Source organism: Arvicanthis niloticus, chromosome 8 (genome assembly GCF_011762505.2).
Source record: "Arvicanthis niloticus isolate mArvNil1 chromosome 8, mArvNil1.pat.X, whole genome shotgun sequence".
In the NCBI taxonomy this organism is placed as follows: domain Eukaryota; kingdom Metazoa; phylum Chordata; class Mammalia; order Rodentia; family Muridae; genus Arvicanthis; species Arvicanthis niloticus.
In genome coordinates, this window is record NC_047665.1 from 9,382,633 (window position 1) to 9,403,845 (window position 21,213).

The 21,213-nt window shown below is 43.1% G+C and overlaps 1 protein-coding gene across 3 annotated transcripts in view; it reads right to left on the minus strand.

Annotated features, from left to right (window-relative positions):
* Faf2 (Fas associated factor family member 2) overlaps positions 1-21,213 on the minus strand; it is a 32,048-nt gene that overhangs the window by 9,765 nt on the left and 1,070 nt on the right. The window contains exons 2-5 of one of the 3 annotated variants that reach the window (XM_034510268.2): positions 14,124-14,238; positions 9,279-9,347; positions 6,169-6,303; positions 2,535-2,611 (exon numbers count right to left, since the gene is read on the minus strand). In XM_034510268.2, the coding sequence (XP_034366159.1) occupies positions 2,535-2,611; positions 6,169-6,303; positions 9,279-9,347; positions 14,124-14,165 (323 nt within the window). In that variant the 5' untranslated portion in view covers positions 14,166-14,238. The remainder of the gene's footprint in view (positions 1-2,534; positions 2,612-6,168; positions 6,304-9,278; positions 9,348-14,123; positions 14,239-21,213) is intronic. The other 2 variants (XM_034510269.2, XM_034510267.2) reach the window with 2 other exon arrangements.

Here is a 21,213-nt window from a genome sequence, read left to right on the forward strand (position 1 = left end):
TGCACAATATGTGGTCAGTGATTTGCACACCAAATAATGAGCACAAAGAATGTATCTTAATCAAAAAAAAAAAAAAAAAAAAAAAAAAAGGGGGGGTGTGGGGAGGAAAGAAAGAAAGAAAGAAAAAAAGGTGCAATGGACAAACACTGCTCTAGAATAGACCCCTTTCTGGATCTCCTACTTGTAGCTTCTTCTTTATGTTCTGGGATTCTGATTTTTCAGCTTGTACTCTCAAGTTATCAATAGGGACTTCAAACCTGAACTTAGTCACAATTTATTTGTTCTTCAAAAGGGGCATGTAAATTTGCTTGATGTGTTTACACTGGCGGTATCCATGGGAGGAATCATAAAACTGACCCAGATGTGCAATACTGGTGGCCACGTTAGATCTAAGGATGTAGTGCCTCATGAGCCCATACATTATCCCTGAAGAGTCTATGCTACCATGCTGCATCACATAAAGCATCCCTTTCTTTATGCTCTGGGTTCCAAACAAGGTTATGGGACGGAGGAGGATGTGCTACATTTCACATTAAGTTGCCCGGATGACATCATTGCATTAAAATTAGTAAAACATGCCATGCACATTTTCCCAAGGAAAGCAAACAATATTTACTTGAATTTTTAGTATAGAAAAAGGTGAGTAAACTCTGATAACTTCTTTACCAATTCTTAAGCCTATTCTTTTCCCCTTCCCTTTTTTAGCTGAGATAGGATTTCTCTTTGTAACAGCCCTGGCTGTCCTGGAATTCTCTCTGTAGACCAGGCTGGCCTCAAACTCAGAGATCTGCCTGCCTCTGCCTCCCTCTGCCTCTGCCTCTCTCTCTGCCTCTCTCTCTGCCTCTGCCTCCCTAGTGCTGGAATTAAAAGTGTGTGCCATGATGCCTGTTAGTTCAAGGCCAGCCTGGTTTCCAGAGCAAATTGCAGTTATAGCAAGAGCTACACAAGAGAAACCGAGTCTCTCTCAAGAAACCAAACCAAACAAACAAATTTCCCATGAGTATTTTTCCTGAGTCATCAAACCAAATTTATCAATATGAACAATCCAAGAAAATGAAAGACATAAAATATGATTAGCTCTGTATATAGGAATGTAGTTATGAGTGCTTCACAAGGCTGGCATTTCGATTAAGTTCTCTGAAAATGTTATTTAACAGATATCTCTCTAAGCATCCAAACCCTAGGAAGGGGCAAAGGCTTGAACTCCACTGTTTCTCACTACAATATATCTCAACAGCCAACAAAGTCTAAGCCATACATGTCAATTCAGTTTTCACTGTGATTTTCAAAAATTTTATGGTTCCACATGCCCAGTCCTTAATAAAACAGAAATGGAAAAACTACAAAGCAGGTAGCCATTAAGAAGTTTGCAATGGCCAGGTGGTGGTAGTACACACCTCTAATCCCAGCACTGGAGAGGCAAGGCAGGTAGATCTCTGAGTTTGAGGCCAGCCTAGCCTACAGAGTGAGTTCCTGGACAGTCAGAGCTACAGAGAAAAATAAATAAATAAATAAAACAAAACAATAACAAAACCCCTACCAACCAAATAAACAAACCAAACTCAAACCAAAACTTTCTACAGCAAGGATGCCACTGAGCAGGAGAGGCTACTATCCAGTCCCTGATAATAGCTGGGTCCATAGTCCCGCATGTGAATCTGGAAGGGGGTACTTTGTGTGCATTGTATTTCTAGCTCATCGCTGGCCTGGATGTCATGCTCATCCACTCATACTCTCCCCACTCTGTGCAATCTCAAACTCCTCTTGCCTCATTCTCGAGTGGATTACAGACTGATGCTACCACACCCAGTCTTCAATAGACATTTCAGCTTTTAGCAAAGGACAGGCATTGCTCTACATCATATTCTGTGTTAAGCCTAATCTGCCAACAAGCCAGATTATACTCAACATTTTCTAGCTCTGGTCACTGCAGCTTGCAAAGGTAAGTTATTTGAATGGTACACAAAAAAAGCTGGGTGGTGAAGGTATGAAACAAGAGGGTGTACATCTGAAAGGCTTCCGGTGTTGGTAACCTACCTAAGCATCCCAGGACAGAGGGAAACGTACAAAGCCAACAATCTGCCTAGAAAGATGCCAACAATCTATGGCTACGTGGGTATAGTCTTGGAGCAAGAAAATCTACTGGGATTGTGAACAGTCAGAGGAGAAGTGGTTTGGGGCAGAAGTTCCTGGAGTATGAAATCGGGAGACAGATAAGGTGGTTAGAAAGGAAAGGGCGTGGGGATTCCCTTGGGAATGTAGCAGTGACAAACATGGTGGGGAGGGAAGACCAATAAATAAATACAGGCAGATCCATGTGGTTCTTACAGACAGTAGCCAGGACCAACGTGAAGCCAATCAGAACACCTTCCACTAGGCAACAATTTACAACATTTCTTGCTATAGTAAAACAAAGTGCAGGAAGAGTATTTAACCTAACAAGTGGGCTAGTAAAACAATGACTGAGCGTCAAGCTTACTCTAACCTCAATGCCTACCTTGTTGTTAGGAGCATATAAACATAGAGGTACATACCTAAATATATCAAGTATCGTGTAATAGGTAAACCGGAACGGAAGCATTATCAAGTAATAACCCCATCCAAGCAGGCCCTGGAATTCCAAAAACAAAGTTAGAGACCCCATTCTCTCAATGTTCAATACTTGCAGAAATGGCTAGTTCAACTTCCATCCCCCACCCCACTATGGAGACTCCTCTCTATTTACAATGCTCTCCCTGGCAGTCTCATCCTTAAATGCTCTGCTTTGGTGGCTATCATTTCATCTGAGACTACTGTTTTTCATAGAATTTTTGCTTTAAATCTTCATAACATTATCAAGCAATTACTTATATTCATTGTCAACAATTTCCCCACATAACATTCATTCTTTCCATCTTATATTTAGATTCAATATATGGCACATAGAAATAGCGAGAGACAATTACTACTGCTCTGGACACTTGTACACAACCATAGACTACTACCCCAGGACATCCCATTATCCATAACTAACCTCACTTATAACACTAATCAGCCTATCTCATTGCTCTTACATACGAACAGCTTAATGTCAGACTGTGTCACATGTCCTGTATGGTCACCGCAGTGAGCTCTAAAGCTAAATGGGGATCAGGGTCTCGAGCACAAAGTGAGGTTCAGTTCAAGCTGAAGAAACATGGGGACACAGGAAATTACTCCCTGAGTTATGTATTGCTCTAGAAATCTGGTTTATTTATTTTGTTTGTTTTTGTTGTAGTCCTTGCTGTTCCAGAACTCACTATAGCGCAGGCTGGCCCACCTCAGGCAGCTAATGTTGGAAGTTCAGCCAGGTGGCCAATCGGTACTCATCTACTTTAGTCTTCCTTCCATTTATTTATGGCTTTGTTTTCTGTGGTTTCAGTTACTCTCAGTCAACTGGGTTCTGAAAATATTAAATGGAAAAGCCAAACCCTAAACAATTCCTAAGTTTAAAACTGCAAATTCAACAGTAGTGTGATAGTGCACTGTGCTGTTCAGCCCCGCTCAAGGAGGACTCTTCATCCAGTCTTCTACACAGACGCTGCCTACCAGCCTCTTAGTAGCTAGCCACCCTGGTTAGCAGACGTCTCAGGGTGTTGCTTATGTTCAAGTAATCCTTGTTTTACTTTAAACAATGGACCCTGCCAGGCATGATAGTGTGCACTTTAAATGCCTAGAGTGGAGAGGCAGAGGTAGGTGGGTCTCTGTGAGTCTGAGGCAGCCTGATCTATAAAGGAAGTCCAAGAATAGGTAGGGCTACATAGTGGGAGCCTGTCTCAAAAGAACAAAACAGCCCCAAAGTGGCAGTCCTAGAACTGACATGACAAAGGGAAACCACGAAGAGATCCCATTAAGAGAAAGGTAAGACTTGAGGAGTCCTATGGCGAGGATAGGCAACGACAATCTTTTGTTCCTAACCGTGAAGGAAGAGAAGTCTGTGCCACCTTTGCTGCTGCATCTTAAATAGCAAATATGACAGTAAGTGCTTTAGGAGGACAGTAAAGGCATTCAACAAAATGGCTTAGTAGTACTGGGAATTTAGGGCACCTACTGAAGGCCCTGCCAAGTTTATCCTCTATAGAAAGGAGTGTAATTAAGCCCCACATTTATCAGGGTGCCAGCTACACTATGTTGCCCAGGGTGGCCTCAAACTTGTGATCCTTCTGCTTCAGCATTCTTTTTTTACTTTATTTTATGTGTATGGGTATGTTGCCAGCATCATGTCTGTCTACTGTGTGTGCCTGGTGCCTGTGGAGGCTGGAAGAGGGGCACTGGATCCCCTGGGACTAGAGCTACTGACAATTGTGAGCTGCCATGTGAGTGCTGGGAATCTAACCCAGGTTCTCTGCAGGAGCAGCCAATGCTCTTGACTGCTGAGCCATCTCTCTGTCTTTTTTCTCCCTAAGACAGTGTCTCATGACAGAGCCGAGGCAGTTGGAGAGATCCTCCCATCTCAGCCTCCCAATGGCTAGGACTACAGGTATGTACTACCATGTCTGCTCTAAAGAAATTTTTGAAATATTAAGTACTCCATATACACATATGAAAATATGATAATGTAGCCATTTTAATTGCTCTAGGATTGAATAAAGTGCTTAATTTTTAAAAAAACAAATCTAAATGCATGTGTAAGAGGTAAGTGTCATCACTCAGAGTTAAGAAAGAAAAGCTCCATTAAGTTCTTTGGAGTTCATAATCAGTATCTAATTTCCTTAACTAGATCGTGAGAAATCAGACTGTGAATAGGAAAGCTAAGATGAAAAGATCCAGAGTTTGATGACAGTCTGGGCTGCACAGTGAGATCCTGCCTCAAAACGAAACAAAGTGGGGCTCGCAAAGTGGATCTACAGGTAGAGGTGCCTGTTGCCAAGCCTGCTGACTTGATTTACTTATTTATTTTACGTACGTGAGTACACTGCCACTCTCTTCAGACACACCAGAAGAGGGCATCGGATCCTATCATAGACGGTTGTGAGCCACCATGTGGATGCTGGGAATTGAACTCAGCACCTCTGGAAGAGCAGTCAGTGCTCTTAACCACTGAGCCATCTCTCCAGCACCTACTGACTTGAATTTGATCCCTGTGACCCACATGGTAGAAGGACAGAACTGACTCTTCAAGTTGCCCTCTGACCTCCACGTACACACAATAAATAAAATGCAACGGAAGATGGTTCTGAAGGAAGGAGTGGAAGGCAGTGAGAGGAGAAAAAGGAGGAGGGAGAGAAGGGAAAGACAACGGATGGAAAGGGTGAGGAAGGAGAAACTGTGGCGCAAATGAGCTCGCAACCCCCCCCCCCCCACACACACACACACAGAAGGTAACTAATCCACTCTAGAATGCCCTGGGAACCTAAGTGAGCCACATCCTCACTACCAGCCCTTCAGGACCAGTTTCAAAACCATGGCACAGAGCTCCCACAGACTCTCAGCCCTTCCTTAACAGTAGCTAAAGTCAAGGAAACTTAAGTCACCAAGAACTTATCGGATTTTAATTTAATGGTGGGAGGTTGCCAGCTATGATAGTTAGTTCACACAGCAACCCTGCAAAGGTTAAGACAGGAGGAGTGCCCAAGGTTTAAGGCAGGCTGTCCTACACAGAGAGCTCCAGTCCAGACTGGGATGTAGTGAGTTGCCAGCCATTCTGGGATACAGAGTAAGACCATGTCTCCAAACAAAACCAAACACACACAAAAGGAGGGGGGAGGCCGGAGGGATGGCTCAGCAGTGAAGAGCACTGACTGCTCTTACAAAGGACTCAGGTTTGGTTCCCAGCCCCCTCATGGTTGCTCACAGCAGCCTATGTCCAGTTCCCAGGGATGCAGTGCCCTCCTCAGGCTTGCATGGCTCATGCACACATGTGGGTCACAGACCTGCTCAGAAGCAGCTCTATTCAGCCTGCAGTCGACATTTCAAAAGCAAGCTGCTCAAAATGAGGTACAGAAAACACTTCCTCAGAAAAGAACAGAAAAATCCTTCCTACAGCAATTCATTAAAAAACCAAGTGAAATGGAGGAACCCACCAAGTCTTCTACAGCCCACAGCTATCATGGTAATACTATGAACATTTTTGTTGCTCTATCATACACAGATAATAAAACCAAATGGGGAAAATCATTCAAAAAAGGGTATTCTAGCTACAAAACTTGCCCTTGGTTGTGGTCTTGAGACAACATAGCTGTAGATCCTGTGGTCAGCTGTATTAACCTGTAGGGGTCGAGATGGAGGTGGACTGAAAACACTTGGTACACCCTCTTGCTCATTCAGTCTGTCCTGGACAGCAGCCTATGGGGGAGAACAAAACACAATGGCAGAACTTCAGTGATGCTCAAATAAACCCACGAGGAAACTACTGCTTTGTGCCTCAAAACAAGATGAGCAGTACGTGATGTCCACGATGAGTCTGAGCCCAGGGACCTTCCTCCTGCTATACTGTGGAGTAAAGGGAGGTCTCACACAGCAGAAGACAACAGGGAACTTGTCTTGAAACCACACTTACATAGCAAGCACACTGTTGATATTAGTATATGTTATTCAGAATAGCTAAAACATGTGCTTTACCATACGATCCCAGGAAAAGCAGTGCACAGAATACAGTATGAGCAGCACGTGCGACGTTGTGCGGTGGGCAGTGCTGGGGTCGGAGGGACAGTTTTGGCACAGTGGATGTAGTCTAAATACAGCCCGGCAGCCCAGAAAGAGCCTAACTTACAAGCCTTAGATTCTTTATGTGCAAAAATGAAGGAGACTTAGTGCTTAAAATTAATCTAAAAAATTTTTTCTTTTTTAAAGTAAAGATACAGATTTGTTAAAAAAAAAAAAAAAAGTGAGAAAAAACTCTTCAAAGTGGGAGGAATGTGAGGGAGGGCCAACTTAAATCTGAAAATCTGAATATTCCGGGCTGGAATGTAACTCAGATGTTTGCTTGAATGTACGAGGCAGAAGAACCTTTGCTTCCATCCCAGAACTCAGAATGTGAAGGCAGAAGGATCAAAATTTTGTGGTCGTCTTGAGCTATGCAGAAAGTATGAGTTTAGCCTTGGCTTGAGACTGTCTCAAAAACAAAACAAAACAAAATCACTAAAAAAATCTGAATATTCATGTTTTTTTTTTTAAAAAAACAAAACAAAACCAAAAACCTTCACTGTCTCTCTGTTTCTGTGCCAGTTTTGTGATGACAAAATTGGCCATGCCCAAAGAGATGCCTGGCTTCCCCTTCTCCATGATCTATGTAGTGTGGTTAGGGCAATGTGACAATGCCAGAAAGGCCAGGGATGTTGTTTATGGTGGAGACTTGGGCAGTACTATCTGTCAATTTGGAGACTAAGTTCAACCATATAGGCAGCCAATCAAATCAACTATGCCTAAATGATGGAAGACCAACCAACCAATCAACAAACAAAAACAACAAAACCAAAACCCCAAGCCACTCTGGACACCAGCTCAGCAGTCCGTGTACACGGCCGGTCACGTGCACCCTGACCTGGCAGAAGGGTATACAAAAGGCCTATGTGGGAGCCTTGGATACCCTGGCAAGTCTCTTAGCTGGTTTTAGCCTATAGTGAAGTATCCTGTCAAAACCTGTTTTCAGTGTGCTGCTAGTCAAGTATCGAGCTGGGGCGGGTGCTGCGCTGTGTTTGAACCTGCTGTTGGTGTCAGGAGGGTCTTTGGGAGGGGAGATGTCTTCTACATCTAGTAACCAGCCCTATCCTTTATGGTCTGACTAAGTCTAGGTAGTCAAATTGTACACAGTGGGAAAAGAATAACCTCTCAGGGCTGGCATGCGGGCTCAGTGGGTGCCCTAATTAGACTTTTGTCAACTTAATTGAAGCTAGAGTCATCTGGGAGGAGGGAACCTCAACTGACAAAATGCCCACATAAGACTGGCCTGAAGGCAGGTCTGTGGTGTATTTTCTGGATTAGTGATTACATGGGAGGGCCTAGCTCACTGTGGGTGATGGCACCCCTGGTATTTCATCACAGCAATAGATACTCTAACTAAGCCAGTACATAAAAGAGCTTGCTGCCAACCCCAGGAACCACGTGGTAGAAGGTCAAACTGTTAACAGAAAAAAGTCTAGAAGGACACATACTAAAGCAACTGTGCTTATCTCTAGAAAGTGTAAGAACTTTTTTTGTGCTTAAACTTATATAGGCATATTTTGTTTTTATAACTGGGAAGACAAACCGTTACATTGGGAAATAAATCTTTCTGGCCACATTTATGCTATGCAAAATAATCTCACCAAATGAGGACTAAAAACAATGGATATAGCTATCTATCTAGCTCACAAAATCTAAGTATCCAGTGTTTGGTAAACACATACCTGTCAACAGCTGTTACCCTAGGAAAAAAGCACAGGAGCAAAAGGACAAGCCAGCGACTCAGAGACAACCTGTCCTCTTTATCCATATCACTGAGCAGAAACTTGAAACTATTACAGAACATTTCAGGCTTAGGAGCTGATAGGTAGGCACGTGATCCCTCTACTTATCTTCCTCCCTCTGTCCCTCCATCTGGTCTGTTCCGGCACCCCCCTCCTTTCTTTGAGACAGGGCTTTGTTATGAAAAGCTGAGCCTGAACTCCTAATCTTCCTGCCTTAGCCTCCCAAGTGCTGCAATTACAGGTGTCACCATGCCTAGTTTATCCCTTCCCAAGTATATTTGTTTTTGTTTGAAAATATTTAATTTAAAATATACTTATAGATTTATGATGTCAACAGAAAATTATTAAAGGGCCAGATACTGATATGAAGTAAAATGAAAAGTTTAATATTAAAAAGGATAAACAAGCTGAATTATGCCAAAGAAAAACAATAAAAGTTTTAAGTGTGTGTGTTTATGTGTATCTGCACCAGTTCTAGGACAGTCACCGCTACACACACACACACACACACACACACACACACACACTCACACACTCACTCTTGAAAACAACAAAAACCAATCTGAATATATAAATTTTATGCTGGGAGCAATTAACAAAACTAAAATGAAAATTCTGTTTCCACGGGACTTCCACTCCAGAAAACTAGCTCAGGGCACCGGCCATGCGAAGGATACAGAGGAGGGAGCTATAGCAACACAGTTCTTTACCTTCACAGTGCTCATGCTTCTACCGTGTATTTGGAACACAAAGAAACCATAATTCTGAAATCAATAAACAAAAGCAGACCCCCCCCCCCGTGTGTGTGTTTGTGTGTGTGTGTGTGTCCTGTGGCAGTAGGACGCTAAGTGTGGTGGGAGTGGGTGCCCATACCTCCATGTTCCAGTTATGCTGCTCCAAGGCAAGACGACACTGCTCCATGGATTCTATGCCAGTGAGATCCTGAAACAAAGAGAAGCATGGTGTTACCACAGGGCTGGGCTGGAGCTCAGCTGGGAAGGTGCATGTCTAGTTTAGTGTGCATAAAGCCGTGGGCTCCATCTCCTGCACCACACAGACCACACATGGGTGTGTGCATATGCACTCACATGCCTGTGGAGCAGGTCACAGGACAACCTCAAGAGCATTCACCTTTTGTTTTTTTGAGATGTCTCTTAGTGGCCTCAAACTCGTCAAGTAGGCTAGGCAGGCTGGCCAGAGACTCCACAGTGCTGAGATTAGAGGTGTGTCCCCCATGCTCAGCTGGTTTTACTCTGAGTTCTGGGTGTAGAACTCAAGTTCTTTACCAACTAAGTTATCTTCTCGGCCTCTTCCTCGTTTCTTAGCATTATTATTTTTTTAAAAAGATTTATTTATTTTATGTATATGAGAATATTGTAGCTGTCTTCAGACACACCAGAAGAGGGCACTGGATCCCATTACAGATGGTTGTGAGCCACCATGTGGATGCTGGGAATTGAACTCAGGACCTCTGAAAGAGCAGACAGTGCTCTTAACCGCTGAGCCATCTTTCCAGCCCTTTGGCATTGTTTTTTTATTAGTTTTATTTCTATTGTGGAAAGTATTTTGGCTACATTGAACAGTTCTATGAAAAAAATATTACCATCATGCCCACCACAAGTTAAAAAGACACAGTGATTGGAGTACAAAGTCAGTGAATGATAAAAGCAAAATCTGCAAGTGAAACCTGGCTTATATGCAGATCTGCTGACACCTAATATGACTTGAGACAACACTGTAGAAACAGCTGCACCTGGAATAAAGGTTAACTTCCTAACTATGGCTCCTTCTCCCACTAACTATCTTATCATAAACCAATGTCAGCAAGTGCTGCCACACACCCCCAGGCGGGTCCACCTGAGTGTCTCACTCCCTTACTCTCAGACATAATCCCTTCCCATGGATTGACCTCTCAAAGATTCAGGAGCTGCATTCAGATGTAGTACTTTACACAACAGTATAACTGAGGACAGACAACATTAGAGAGAGATGGGTGACATTGTTGGGGCCAAAATCTGCCTGGATGTCAAGCAATCACAAGTACTGCGTAGGAGGATAGCAGGAGAGTGTGGAAGTGCTGTCCTCTATCCAACTCTGTCCTAACTCTAGTCAGAAGTGAAGGGGTGCCCATCACGTGGGAAACAAACAGTGACTATTAGGCTTCCTGATCTGGCTCTTAGGAGTATCATTTAAAGAGGAAATCACAACAGGTTGGGAGTGTAACAATTTAACCAGACGTTTAACAGATTATGTGAGTATGGATTGAGAAAGCAAGGTATACTCGGCTGGCTTTCCCAAGTGTCTCTATTTCCACATCTCAAGTGTTTTTATACTAACACACTCAGTAGATAGCTAAGTGCTTTGTGCTCCAATTAGCTTGCTGAAGCTTTTAAGTTATTCCCAGAATAAAAGTTGGTGAAAACCAGATAAACTTTGTTCTCTCCTTCCCACCAAACAAGAGAGCTTTGCTTACTCGGGAGAAAATGGAATTTAAAGTTCATTCAGAAAGAGATGACCTGTAACTAGGCTTTGACCTATAACTGAAGCTCTTACAGAAAACCTTTGTTTACATTTAAATTCTATATCCCAAATTAAATAGCAGCAATTCCCTCTTCCTAAGCACCTACACTACGTAACCAGCACTGGGTGTGCAAAACCCTCGTTTTCAACGATGAGAAACCAAGTAGTCAAAGGTCATCCTCCTGGCCAATAGTACGTGGTACCAGGGAGGCGGAGTCAGAATAAGAGCTAGAGCAACTTCCCATACCCAGGCTCTCTGATGAAGCAATGTCTTCTATTACTTGATAAACTCATGTTTGAAAACAAGCTCCCAATCTTAATTCAGAAAATGTAAACGTTTATTGGAACTATGGTAATTTGGCTGGGTGGTATCGACATAAACCTTTAATTCTAGCATAGGCAGAAACAGGTGGATCTCTGAGTTCAAGGCCAGCCATAGCTATACAGTAAGACTGTGCCTCAAAAACAAACGACAAAACTACTGTTCCCCCCGCCCCCATGAAGTTGTATTTAGAATCAGATTGGAAATCACTGCTTAGCCCTTCACATGTTAAACTAATGCCTTATGCCAACCAAGAGGCCCAGGATGCACTCACAGTGTGGCTTCTTAAATATTTAGTATTTCACTGAAGCACAAGTTTCACAGGCAAATATTTTAACCTACTTAAAAATACTACATGAATCCTGGGGGCATAGCTCAGTGAGAGTACTTGCTTAGCATGTATGAGATTTTCCCACAAATAAATCCATACCAGTATCTTATCAAATAATTAAAAATAGGTGGAATAATAAGTGGATGAACTCTTGTTAGGAGTTAGGGGACACTGGGAGTCCTCAGTACTTCCTTCCAACCACTTTTTCACTCCTACTCACTAAATTGGTAACTGAGCTATCTTTCTTAGGTTCAGCTAAGTGTCTAGTATGTTGAATTCAGAGCTTTCCGTCATCTCAATAGTTTTCACAATGATAAAGAAGGTATATTATAAAGATATTTGTGAAGCGCTGTGAAATGAGCCCGAGTGTGCTCACAATGTAAAGTACTACGGTTACATTTTAGGGAAAAATCAAGTACGATCACCTTTGACCGAGTCCTACTCTAGTGTTCTGCCACCTGAGGCATTTCACTACAACGAAAAGCAGAAGCACTGTGACCCTGGCCAACCTCTAAAGGTGACTTTTTTCTGCTCAGAATCGATCCAAGGGGCCACCTCACCTCCCCACCTTTCAGACTCTCCTGTCTGGGAAAATTTGCTTCTCTATGTTTCAAAATAAGGTTTTAAATATTTAGGTGAAAAAAACAAGCTATGAATTGGGGAAAAAAACCTTTTAAGCCTTTATTTTTAAGTACACAGGCATTTTGCATGCATGTCTCTCTGTGTACCACGCCTACGTATGTAATGCCCACAGGGGCAGGAAGAGCTTCAGATCCCTAGGACTAGGGTTGTGAACTTATGGATGCTGGAACTTAAACCCAGGCTCTTTGGAAGGCATCCGTGCTCTTAACCATTGAGCTGTCTCTCCAGTTCCAAAACATTAATATATAGGTCACACATACTTTCTATCCTCAAAGTGGGTTTAATTCTATTTATCAGGCACATCTGCCTTCTTGTTGCTGTGACCAAACACCAGACAAAAGCCAAGGGAGGAGTGGTTTTATCCATGGCTCATGGCTTTAGCAGACACATCAAGGCAAAGAAGTCACCCTATATCTGCAGCTAAGAGAAGACCAACTCTGATGCTCAGCTGATCTTTCTCTTTTTACTGGACCCATCCTATGAGTCTTTCCTTCTTAGATAAAGGCCTCACAGACACACTTTAAAGTTTGTTTCCTAGATTTGCTGACTCCAAATCTAGTCAAAGCGATAATGAAGAACAACATTCCCAAGTTCATTCCTTGTCAACCTGACACCCAAACACATTATTTTAAATAACATTCCACTTAAGTCCCCAAAGTTTCATGTTCACCCCTAGTGCAAAATGCAGATGGGGGGCTGGAGAGACGGCAGGGCAGTTAAAACCTCTGACTGCTCTTGCAGAGGACCAGCACCCACAAGGTTGCCTCAATCATATGTAACTCTAGTTGCAGAGGCTCCAATGCCGCCTTCTGTCCTCCAAGGACAGAGTACACATATGGCACACAGACATACAATGCAGGTGAAGACCCATACACAGAAAGTAATTTTAAAATTACAAAATGAATTTAATTCATGTGTAAAAGTCCTCCAAATCAGTCAGGAATAGTAGTGCATGCCTTTAACCCAGAGGCAGGTGGATCTCTGTGAGTTCAAAGCCACCTGGTCTACAAAGTGAGTTCTAGAACAGCTGGGGCTACAGAGAAACCCTGTCTTGAAAAACAAAACAAGTTTCCAAATCTTAACAGTTTTAACACTGTTCAAAAACCAAGTATCCAAATTCTATTGTGAGACACTAGGCAATCTCTTAACTATGAGTGTCTGTCTATAAAATAAAAAAATCCAATATTCAATGATATAGGTCAAATGCAAGATCCAACCAAATCCTGGATCCCTGTCTCCAATCTGGGTCTCTTGGTCTGGGCTGCAGAGGGCCTAGACACACCCTCTCCTCTGTTCCACAGCTGCAACACACAGAGCCTCTCTTGGGCCAGCCCCACTCTTCCTGCAACTTTCCTTGGCAGATGTCCCATGGTACTGCCATCTCTAACATCCTAGGCTCTCTACTGTAGCCTCAAAGCTGACTAGGTCTTAAGGAGCCCAGGCTCCTTGAACCTGCTAATAGAAGAGGCTGTCCTCATCTTCTTGCCTTCTTGTCTCCCAAATACTGGGATCATAGGTATGTGCTTTTCTTTCATTTTTTTCTTACCCTTTCATCATATGCCATAGAGTAACACAGTATACAGGCTCTTTTTGTTGTAGTTCTTTGCTTTGAGGAACAATTTCTCTGTGTAGCCTTGGCTGTCCTGGAACCTGTAGACCAGGCTAGCCTCAAACTCACTGCCTCCTGTGTGCTGGGATTAAAGGCATGAGACACCACTCCCAGTCTAGGGTACAGGCCTTTCAAACTTGGACTTCTTGGCCCCCGAAACTGTAAGAAACAAATCTTTGTTCTTTATAAATTGCCCAGCCTTGGGTATTCTGTTGTAGGGGAACAAAATATACCAACAGTGAGGTTGGTCCACAAAGAAACCATGCCACAGAGACAAACGAAAGGGTAACTTGCCCAGAGCAGAAAGTTAGTAACTGGAGAGGGCAGAGCTCGCATCCGGGCAGCCTTATTCCAGAATCAGTCTTCACAGGCACTCACACACTGCGGATTTTCAAGTACACACAAGTCCCTGTAAGAGAAAGACACTCTCTTGCCCAATGAGAATGGGAACTATGGCCAACTCAATTAACTGAGAGTCCACCGAGGGAGGCAGTCACGCATTGCATCACCTTAACAAGCAGACATCCAGGCAGCAATCCCAGATAAACAGGAACAAGCCCACCGACATTCTTGAACTTTTCTAGCAAAAGCATACTGGATTTCTTTTAAGAATGCAGTCTGAAACATCTGCCAAACAGGAAGTATATAATCCCTACCTCAGTCACTTTCCTCAGTCAGTTATCTTGCCTACAACTAACTCAGTATCAATTTTCCCCAGTGACTTGCCCCTGTACAGCCTTTTCAAAGTAGTTTACTTCATATAGACAAAATTTTTAAGTATTTTACTCATTCATAATGTGTAATTAAATTTTTATAACAAGCACCATACACAATAGTTCCAGCGCAAACACAGGTGACTATGATCAATAGTCCAACTCGATGAGTGGGCAGTAGTTCAGTGACAGGAACTTGCTACCATGCACGAGGCCCTGGGTTCTACCTCCATTACCATCTTTGCACAAATACAACTGAACTAGTAAAAGCAGAAAAACTTAAGTTTTCGAGATAGTCCAGTGGGTTGACATTCCTGCCACAGAAGCCTGAAAACCCATGTAAAGGTAGGAGACAAAAGTTATCTTGTGGCCTCCATACATATCTTGGCATAAGCAATTATAGTAATAACAGAGTTTAAAAAGAAAGAAATAACTGAGTATATTAAAACTATCCTTGGGCTGGGGAGATAACGCCACAGTTAAAGCCCCGCCACAAATGAAGACTGAAGTGTGGATCCCCAGAAACCCACATAAATACCAGGTGGGTACAAAGGCCACTTGTAATTCTAGCCCCAGAAGGCACAGACAAGGATTCCCAGAGCAGGCAGGCTAAGAGGACCAGCCATATCACCGAGCTCTGGGATCTACTGAGAGACCTGCAACAATGAGTGCAGTAGAATGGCAACTGTGGGTGATCCCAGTACTTCAGACCTTCCACACGCACACCACACACACACACGAAAGGGAAAACGGCACGCGCGCACACACACACGCACACACACACACACGCGCGCACACACACACGCGCACACACACACACACACACACACGCACGCACGCACGCACGCGCACACACGCACGCACGCACGCACATAGGAAGAAACAAAGAAATAGGGGCTGCAGAGGTGGTTCAGTTGTTTAAGAGCACTGTTTTTGCAGAAGACTTGGATTCAATTCCTAGCATCCACATGGCATTCACAACTATCCATCACTCCAGTTCCAAAATGCACACCATTCAGACATGCATGTGAGCAACTCATACACATAAAAATTTAAAAGATCAAAATAACATTTAAAAAAACAAAGAGGCCGGCCAGGCAGTGGTGGCACACGCCTTTAATCCCAGCACTTGGGAGGCAGAGGCAGGTGGATTGCTGAGTTCGAGGCCAGCCTGCTCTACAGAGTGAGTCCCAGGACAGCCAGGGCTACACAGAGAAACCCTGTCTCAAAAAAAAAAAAAAAAAAAACCAAAAGAAAAAAACAAAAACAAAACCAAAAGAAAAAAACAAAAACAAAACCAACAACAACAAAAAAGCAAAAGCAAACAACAAACAAAGCCAATCAACAAGTCAGGTGTAAGAGAGCAAGCCTGTAATCCCAGCTCACTGCAATCGGAGGCACAATTTTGAGTTCAAAGATGGTCAGGACTATATTGTGACACCTGCCCCAAAATGAAGAAAATGAGGAGATGAGGGTGGGGTGGATGTGGGTTGAAAACACTAAGGACATATGAAAAACCCCTGCTGGAACTCACTAGTTTATAAGCTAGCCACAAGTAAATAATGGGGGTGGGGGCAGAAGAGATGATTCTATAGCTAAGCATGGACACTGCTCTTGCTACATCAGGCAGTCCCAGGGGACCCAACAGCCTCTGGTTATCTGCACTCGCGTACATATAGCCGCACAAACATGAACACATACACATAATTTTAAAAAATTAAGAAAAAAGGCAGTTTGAACACAGGAATCCTATGAGTAGACAATGTTTTCCCTGGAAGACAGATTAGTTAGTTATTAAATGAAAATCTTAGGTGCTGGATAGATGGCTCAGTGGTTAAGAGCACTGCCGGCTCTCTCAGAGGACCTGGGCTAGATTCCCAGCACCCCAGCACCTACACTGCAGCTCTAGGTCCAGGAGACCTGCTGCCCTCTTCTGGCTTCCTTGAGTACCAGGAGGCATACATGCAGATAAGACACTCATACATAGAAGATTAAAAAAAATACATCTTTAAAAAAAGAAAGTAAAGAAGAAAGAGAGAAGGGAAGAAAACAAGAGAACTGCCCAGCACAGTTACAAGTTACTAGTCATGAGGCCCAGGCTACTGACACTGCTTTCTGTTGCCCACCATAACTAAATGGTAAGACCCTATTGCTGAAGACACCACACACTGATTACAGGACGCAGAACTGGAACTGGGTCAGAAGACCTCCTCCTTACTAGCTAGCTTCCATAGTGCCAGAAGGTACTTTGCAGGTCACTGGGAGACAAGTTATCAATGGTCTTAACTCAGTATGCTACAATACTCATTCATCATTGTGTCCAATGATGCAAAAGGTAATCAACCACCCTGTAACTAGATTGGAGACCTGCTCCACAGGAGAGCCATGCCTGGTGCTGTAAACCTGGGCAAAGCCTCTGGGTCAGCAGATCACGGGCTCTGGCAGGAACCGACTACTGCTGCACTGCTAAACAGCTAAGTGCCTTCTAAACACTTAGATCAGTGCCGCTCTCAGCTCTGGCCAGGGAAAGGTCCTTCTGCAATGGGTACCAGTTATAGACACTCAACTGTTAAAAGGGTGAGAACATGTGTTGCTCAACTCACAACAGGACCTTTCCATCACCTCCCTCCCATAAGGTTCAGCACTGAGGAAGAGAAAGTAGGAAGATGTTAAAAGCTGAAGGTGAAAAGTGCATGACAGGCCGTCCTCAGTATCTGACATGGCCCTTACACTCATGAACTCACTACAGGTAAGACTGCACACACCAAGCCAGCATGTAGTATTGCAGCAGGCAGAGGTAGCTGAACTTAGTGGGTTACCAAAACAAGGTGGGGGGACATGAAAGTAGAAAGAGAATTGATAAGGGAATGTCTGGCTGAGGAGAGGGGAAACTGGGAATGAATATAATCAAGATAAATCCATAGGCTGGGCAAGGTGACCCACACATTTAATGCTAGCATTTAGTAGGCAGAGGCAGGGGATCTCTGAGTTTGTGGCCAGCCTAGTCTACATAATACCAGGACAGCAAGTGCTACAAGAGACCATGTCTCAAAAACAAAAACAACAACAACAACAACAACAACAACAAAAAAAAACAGGCACATTGCATAAATATATAAAACTGCCAAAGAAAAAAATTGTTTTATTTTGGAGACATATTCTGTGTAGCTCTGGCTGTCCTGAAAACTCATTCTATAGACCAGGCTGACCTTGAACTCAGATCCACCTACCTCTTCCTCCCAAGTGCTGTGATTAAAGGTGTGTGACACCACTGCCCAGCTATAGAATTTTTTTTTTGTTTTTTTAAAGGATAATTTTAAAAAATGGATACTGTCAATCAGACAATATACTGTTCTCATTACACACACACACACACACACACACACATACACACACACTCAATGTAAGAACTCCTCACCCAAGACTGTAAAACTCACCAGTAGCTTTCTTGGCCAGGATGAGTTGAAGGGAGAAGTCAGAAATCGAACAGATCACTGTGATATTTTTAAATGGACGAATGGGAATTATCATGTACACACAACCCTAAGCCCTAAAAGGACACAAATTTGCTTCTACAGCTCAGAGTCCAGGCTTTGCCTTAAATAAAGGGAATGGGAGCCGTGCTCTGCTTGACACAGACACTTTTTTCCAACATCCTGGAGTGCTGAGGTGAGCCTGGGCTACATAGGCTACCCAGTGAAACGCTGCCTCATGAACAAACAGGAATGACAAGATGGCTCAGTGGGTGAAGGCATGCCGTTCTGACGAGCCTGATGACCAGAGCTCAATGCTCACAACGATCAGACCTCCTCTCATAAGCTATCTTCAACTGTGACATATGTGTCACGCTGTGTGACCCATACCCTCACAATCTAAGTAAATAAAATACAATACATTTTTAATTAAACAAACAGAGGAGAGCAGAGAGGGATCATCTCCTCCTGTGGGACACTGGGCATCTACTCCTTTCTCTCTGACTTTCTCACTTTCTTTCTTCCTGCTGTGGTGTTAAACCACCAGCCGAGAGGCAGTGAACCAAAGCACTGGAGTCATCTACAAATTTGGAAATTTGGGGACACTGACTCCAATAAAAGCAATCTTCCACACACTTACATTAGCTCTTCTTTAAATCTATATACCTATTATTTTTCAGTAGAAATAGCTCAAAACATAATGACTACATTATTCCACTCAGTTGGTTCCAAAGCAAGCCAGAGCCATGCAAGTTACACATGCATACAAAAGCAGCTTAGAAACATCAAATGGACTGAGAAACATGATAAACATGCCTTAGAGAATTCTAACCCAAAATGTCACATAAAACAAATCTCAGATTTCCTGAAACATTTTACTTTTGCAAATTCATCTATTTAAGCTTTTTCAGACAGGGTCTCACCCTGTAGGCTAACCTGAAACTCACTATGTAGCCCAGGATGTCCTTGAACCTACAGCAATCCTCTAATTGAACTTCTCAAGTGCTGGCATTGGGATTATAGGTGTGAACCACCATGCCTAGCTCAACTGTAATACATAAAATGTGGACACACACTGAGAACTAACCGGGCCACCCCCATCTATTCTGATACCCATAGAGATTCTAACACATACCCCATATTGCTAGAGAAACAAAGCCCAAACCTAGTGATGTTACTCCCAAGTTAAACCTCTCCTGACTGCCTACACAAGTCAGCACAGTACTGACAGGTCTCTGGAATCTGGCTCGTTTATCCTTCTCACTCCCAAGTCTCTATTTATTATGACAGACACAGCCACACTCTCTTTCCCATCTCCATAAGTGAGCAACTCATTTTCTCAGCAGCTTTGAGTATTCTCCTGCCCACCATCTGCTGAAATTCTACTCCTCCTTCAAAGCTGCAAGGCACTCCAGCCTTCCAGGCCAGAGCTAGACCCACCAGAATTCCACTAATAGCTTCAGTACCTTAGCAAATAAATCAACCAATCTGCTTCCTCACCAGACACCATAGCAGACATACCACCATCTGTATTTTATAAGGTAACTGTGTGGATTAAGCATAATGGGTATAAATTATTTAACACTGTACTGAAGGCATAGTAGGTAACAAATAGTAACTTCTAAGTCATCTTTCCTCCCCCTTCAACATCAAGAAGTTTTCTCTTCCCTAAATTCCAATAGCAAAGACAAAGACATGGACGGACAGATGGGTAGACAGAGACACCCACACCAGAGAGCTTTCCGGCACTCCCATCATTCAAGTTCAGCATTAGGATACAAACAAGATGCTTACGGAACGTGGCTTTGTTAATCTATGTAAGGTACTATCTGTGTGAATTATCTGACCTCTCATACCTTGTTTTCTTCAACATAAAAGAACAGCAGTTAACTCTTTATAGTCTTCTAAAGTAGTTTAAGTTTATAATGCTTGGTATTTGTACATGTCAAACAATGTTTAACAGTAATCTGAGATGCTGATCTGCCCCAGGCTTGTTTACAGAACATAAAAACACAAAATGCATTTTCTCAATATATTCAACTTCATAAATCTTGACACAAACCTAATCAATGTTATTACAGTGTTACTAACCTGCTGGCCACTCTTCTGATGTCCATGGAAAACAAGGCGTTCCTTCAGCACTTTATCCCAAACACGGCCGTAACTCACACTCAGGAACTTAGAGAGCTTCTCACTTCATGCTCACCTCTCGTTTACCCGTGGCTTACCACTAAGATCTGCTAAGTGTAGTCTGCCCAAGTTAAATAAAACCCTGGCAGTAACACTCTACAAAGCAGCAAAAGCTGTCTTTTTATTCATTCTTTAATGCTAATCTGGTGTCATCAATTTCTCTATTATAAACTCCACTCAAATGCCAAGTATGCCTAGAATAGTATCTTACATCCAACACACTGATTAAACACACATGCACACACAAACATTTCAGCAGTAACACCCGATTCTTACAGCAGAGACACTAGAAGCCCAGGGAAGGCTCTGCTTTAAATGGACACCTCCAATTTACTAGCTGTGTAACCTAAGCAAGCTCTTCTCTTTTTGTTTGGAAAAGGCTGGTCTCAAACTCAGAATCCTCCTGGGTCCCCTGAGATACCAGTCTCGGCCACACCCACTGATGCTACTTCTTACAATTCATACCCATCTATATGACAGGGCCTGTCCCAGTATGAACGCCAAAGGTAGGACTGTGCGTTCAAAAAGCCAACATGCTAAATGTCAGTCAAGCCCTCACACCATCATAAATATTTAGAGGGCAGCATTCTTTTTTTTTTTTTTTTTTTTTTTTGAGACAGGGTTTCTGTGTAGTCCTGGCTGTCCTGGAACTCACTCTGTAGACCAGGCTGGCCTTGAACTCAGAAATCCGCCTGCCTCTGCCTCCCAAGTGCTGGGATTAAAGGCGTGCGCCACCACCGCCCGGCAGAGGCCAGCATTCTACCTAGCAGTGTCTGGCGCTAAGGCTTTTCATAAAAACTGCTGAAAAAAAATCACTATTTAGCACATTTCCTATATGAAATGTGAGCTCTGTTAACTACAATGTAACTGGGAAGTGATTAGTAGTGGCCGCAACTGTTCAGGAGCATGTTACTGTTTGTTTACAACGTCCTTTTCTTTTCCTTTTGGTTTTTTTTCTAGACAGGGTTTCTCTGTGTAGTCCTGGCTGTCCTGGAACTCACTCTGTAG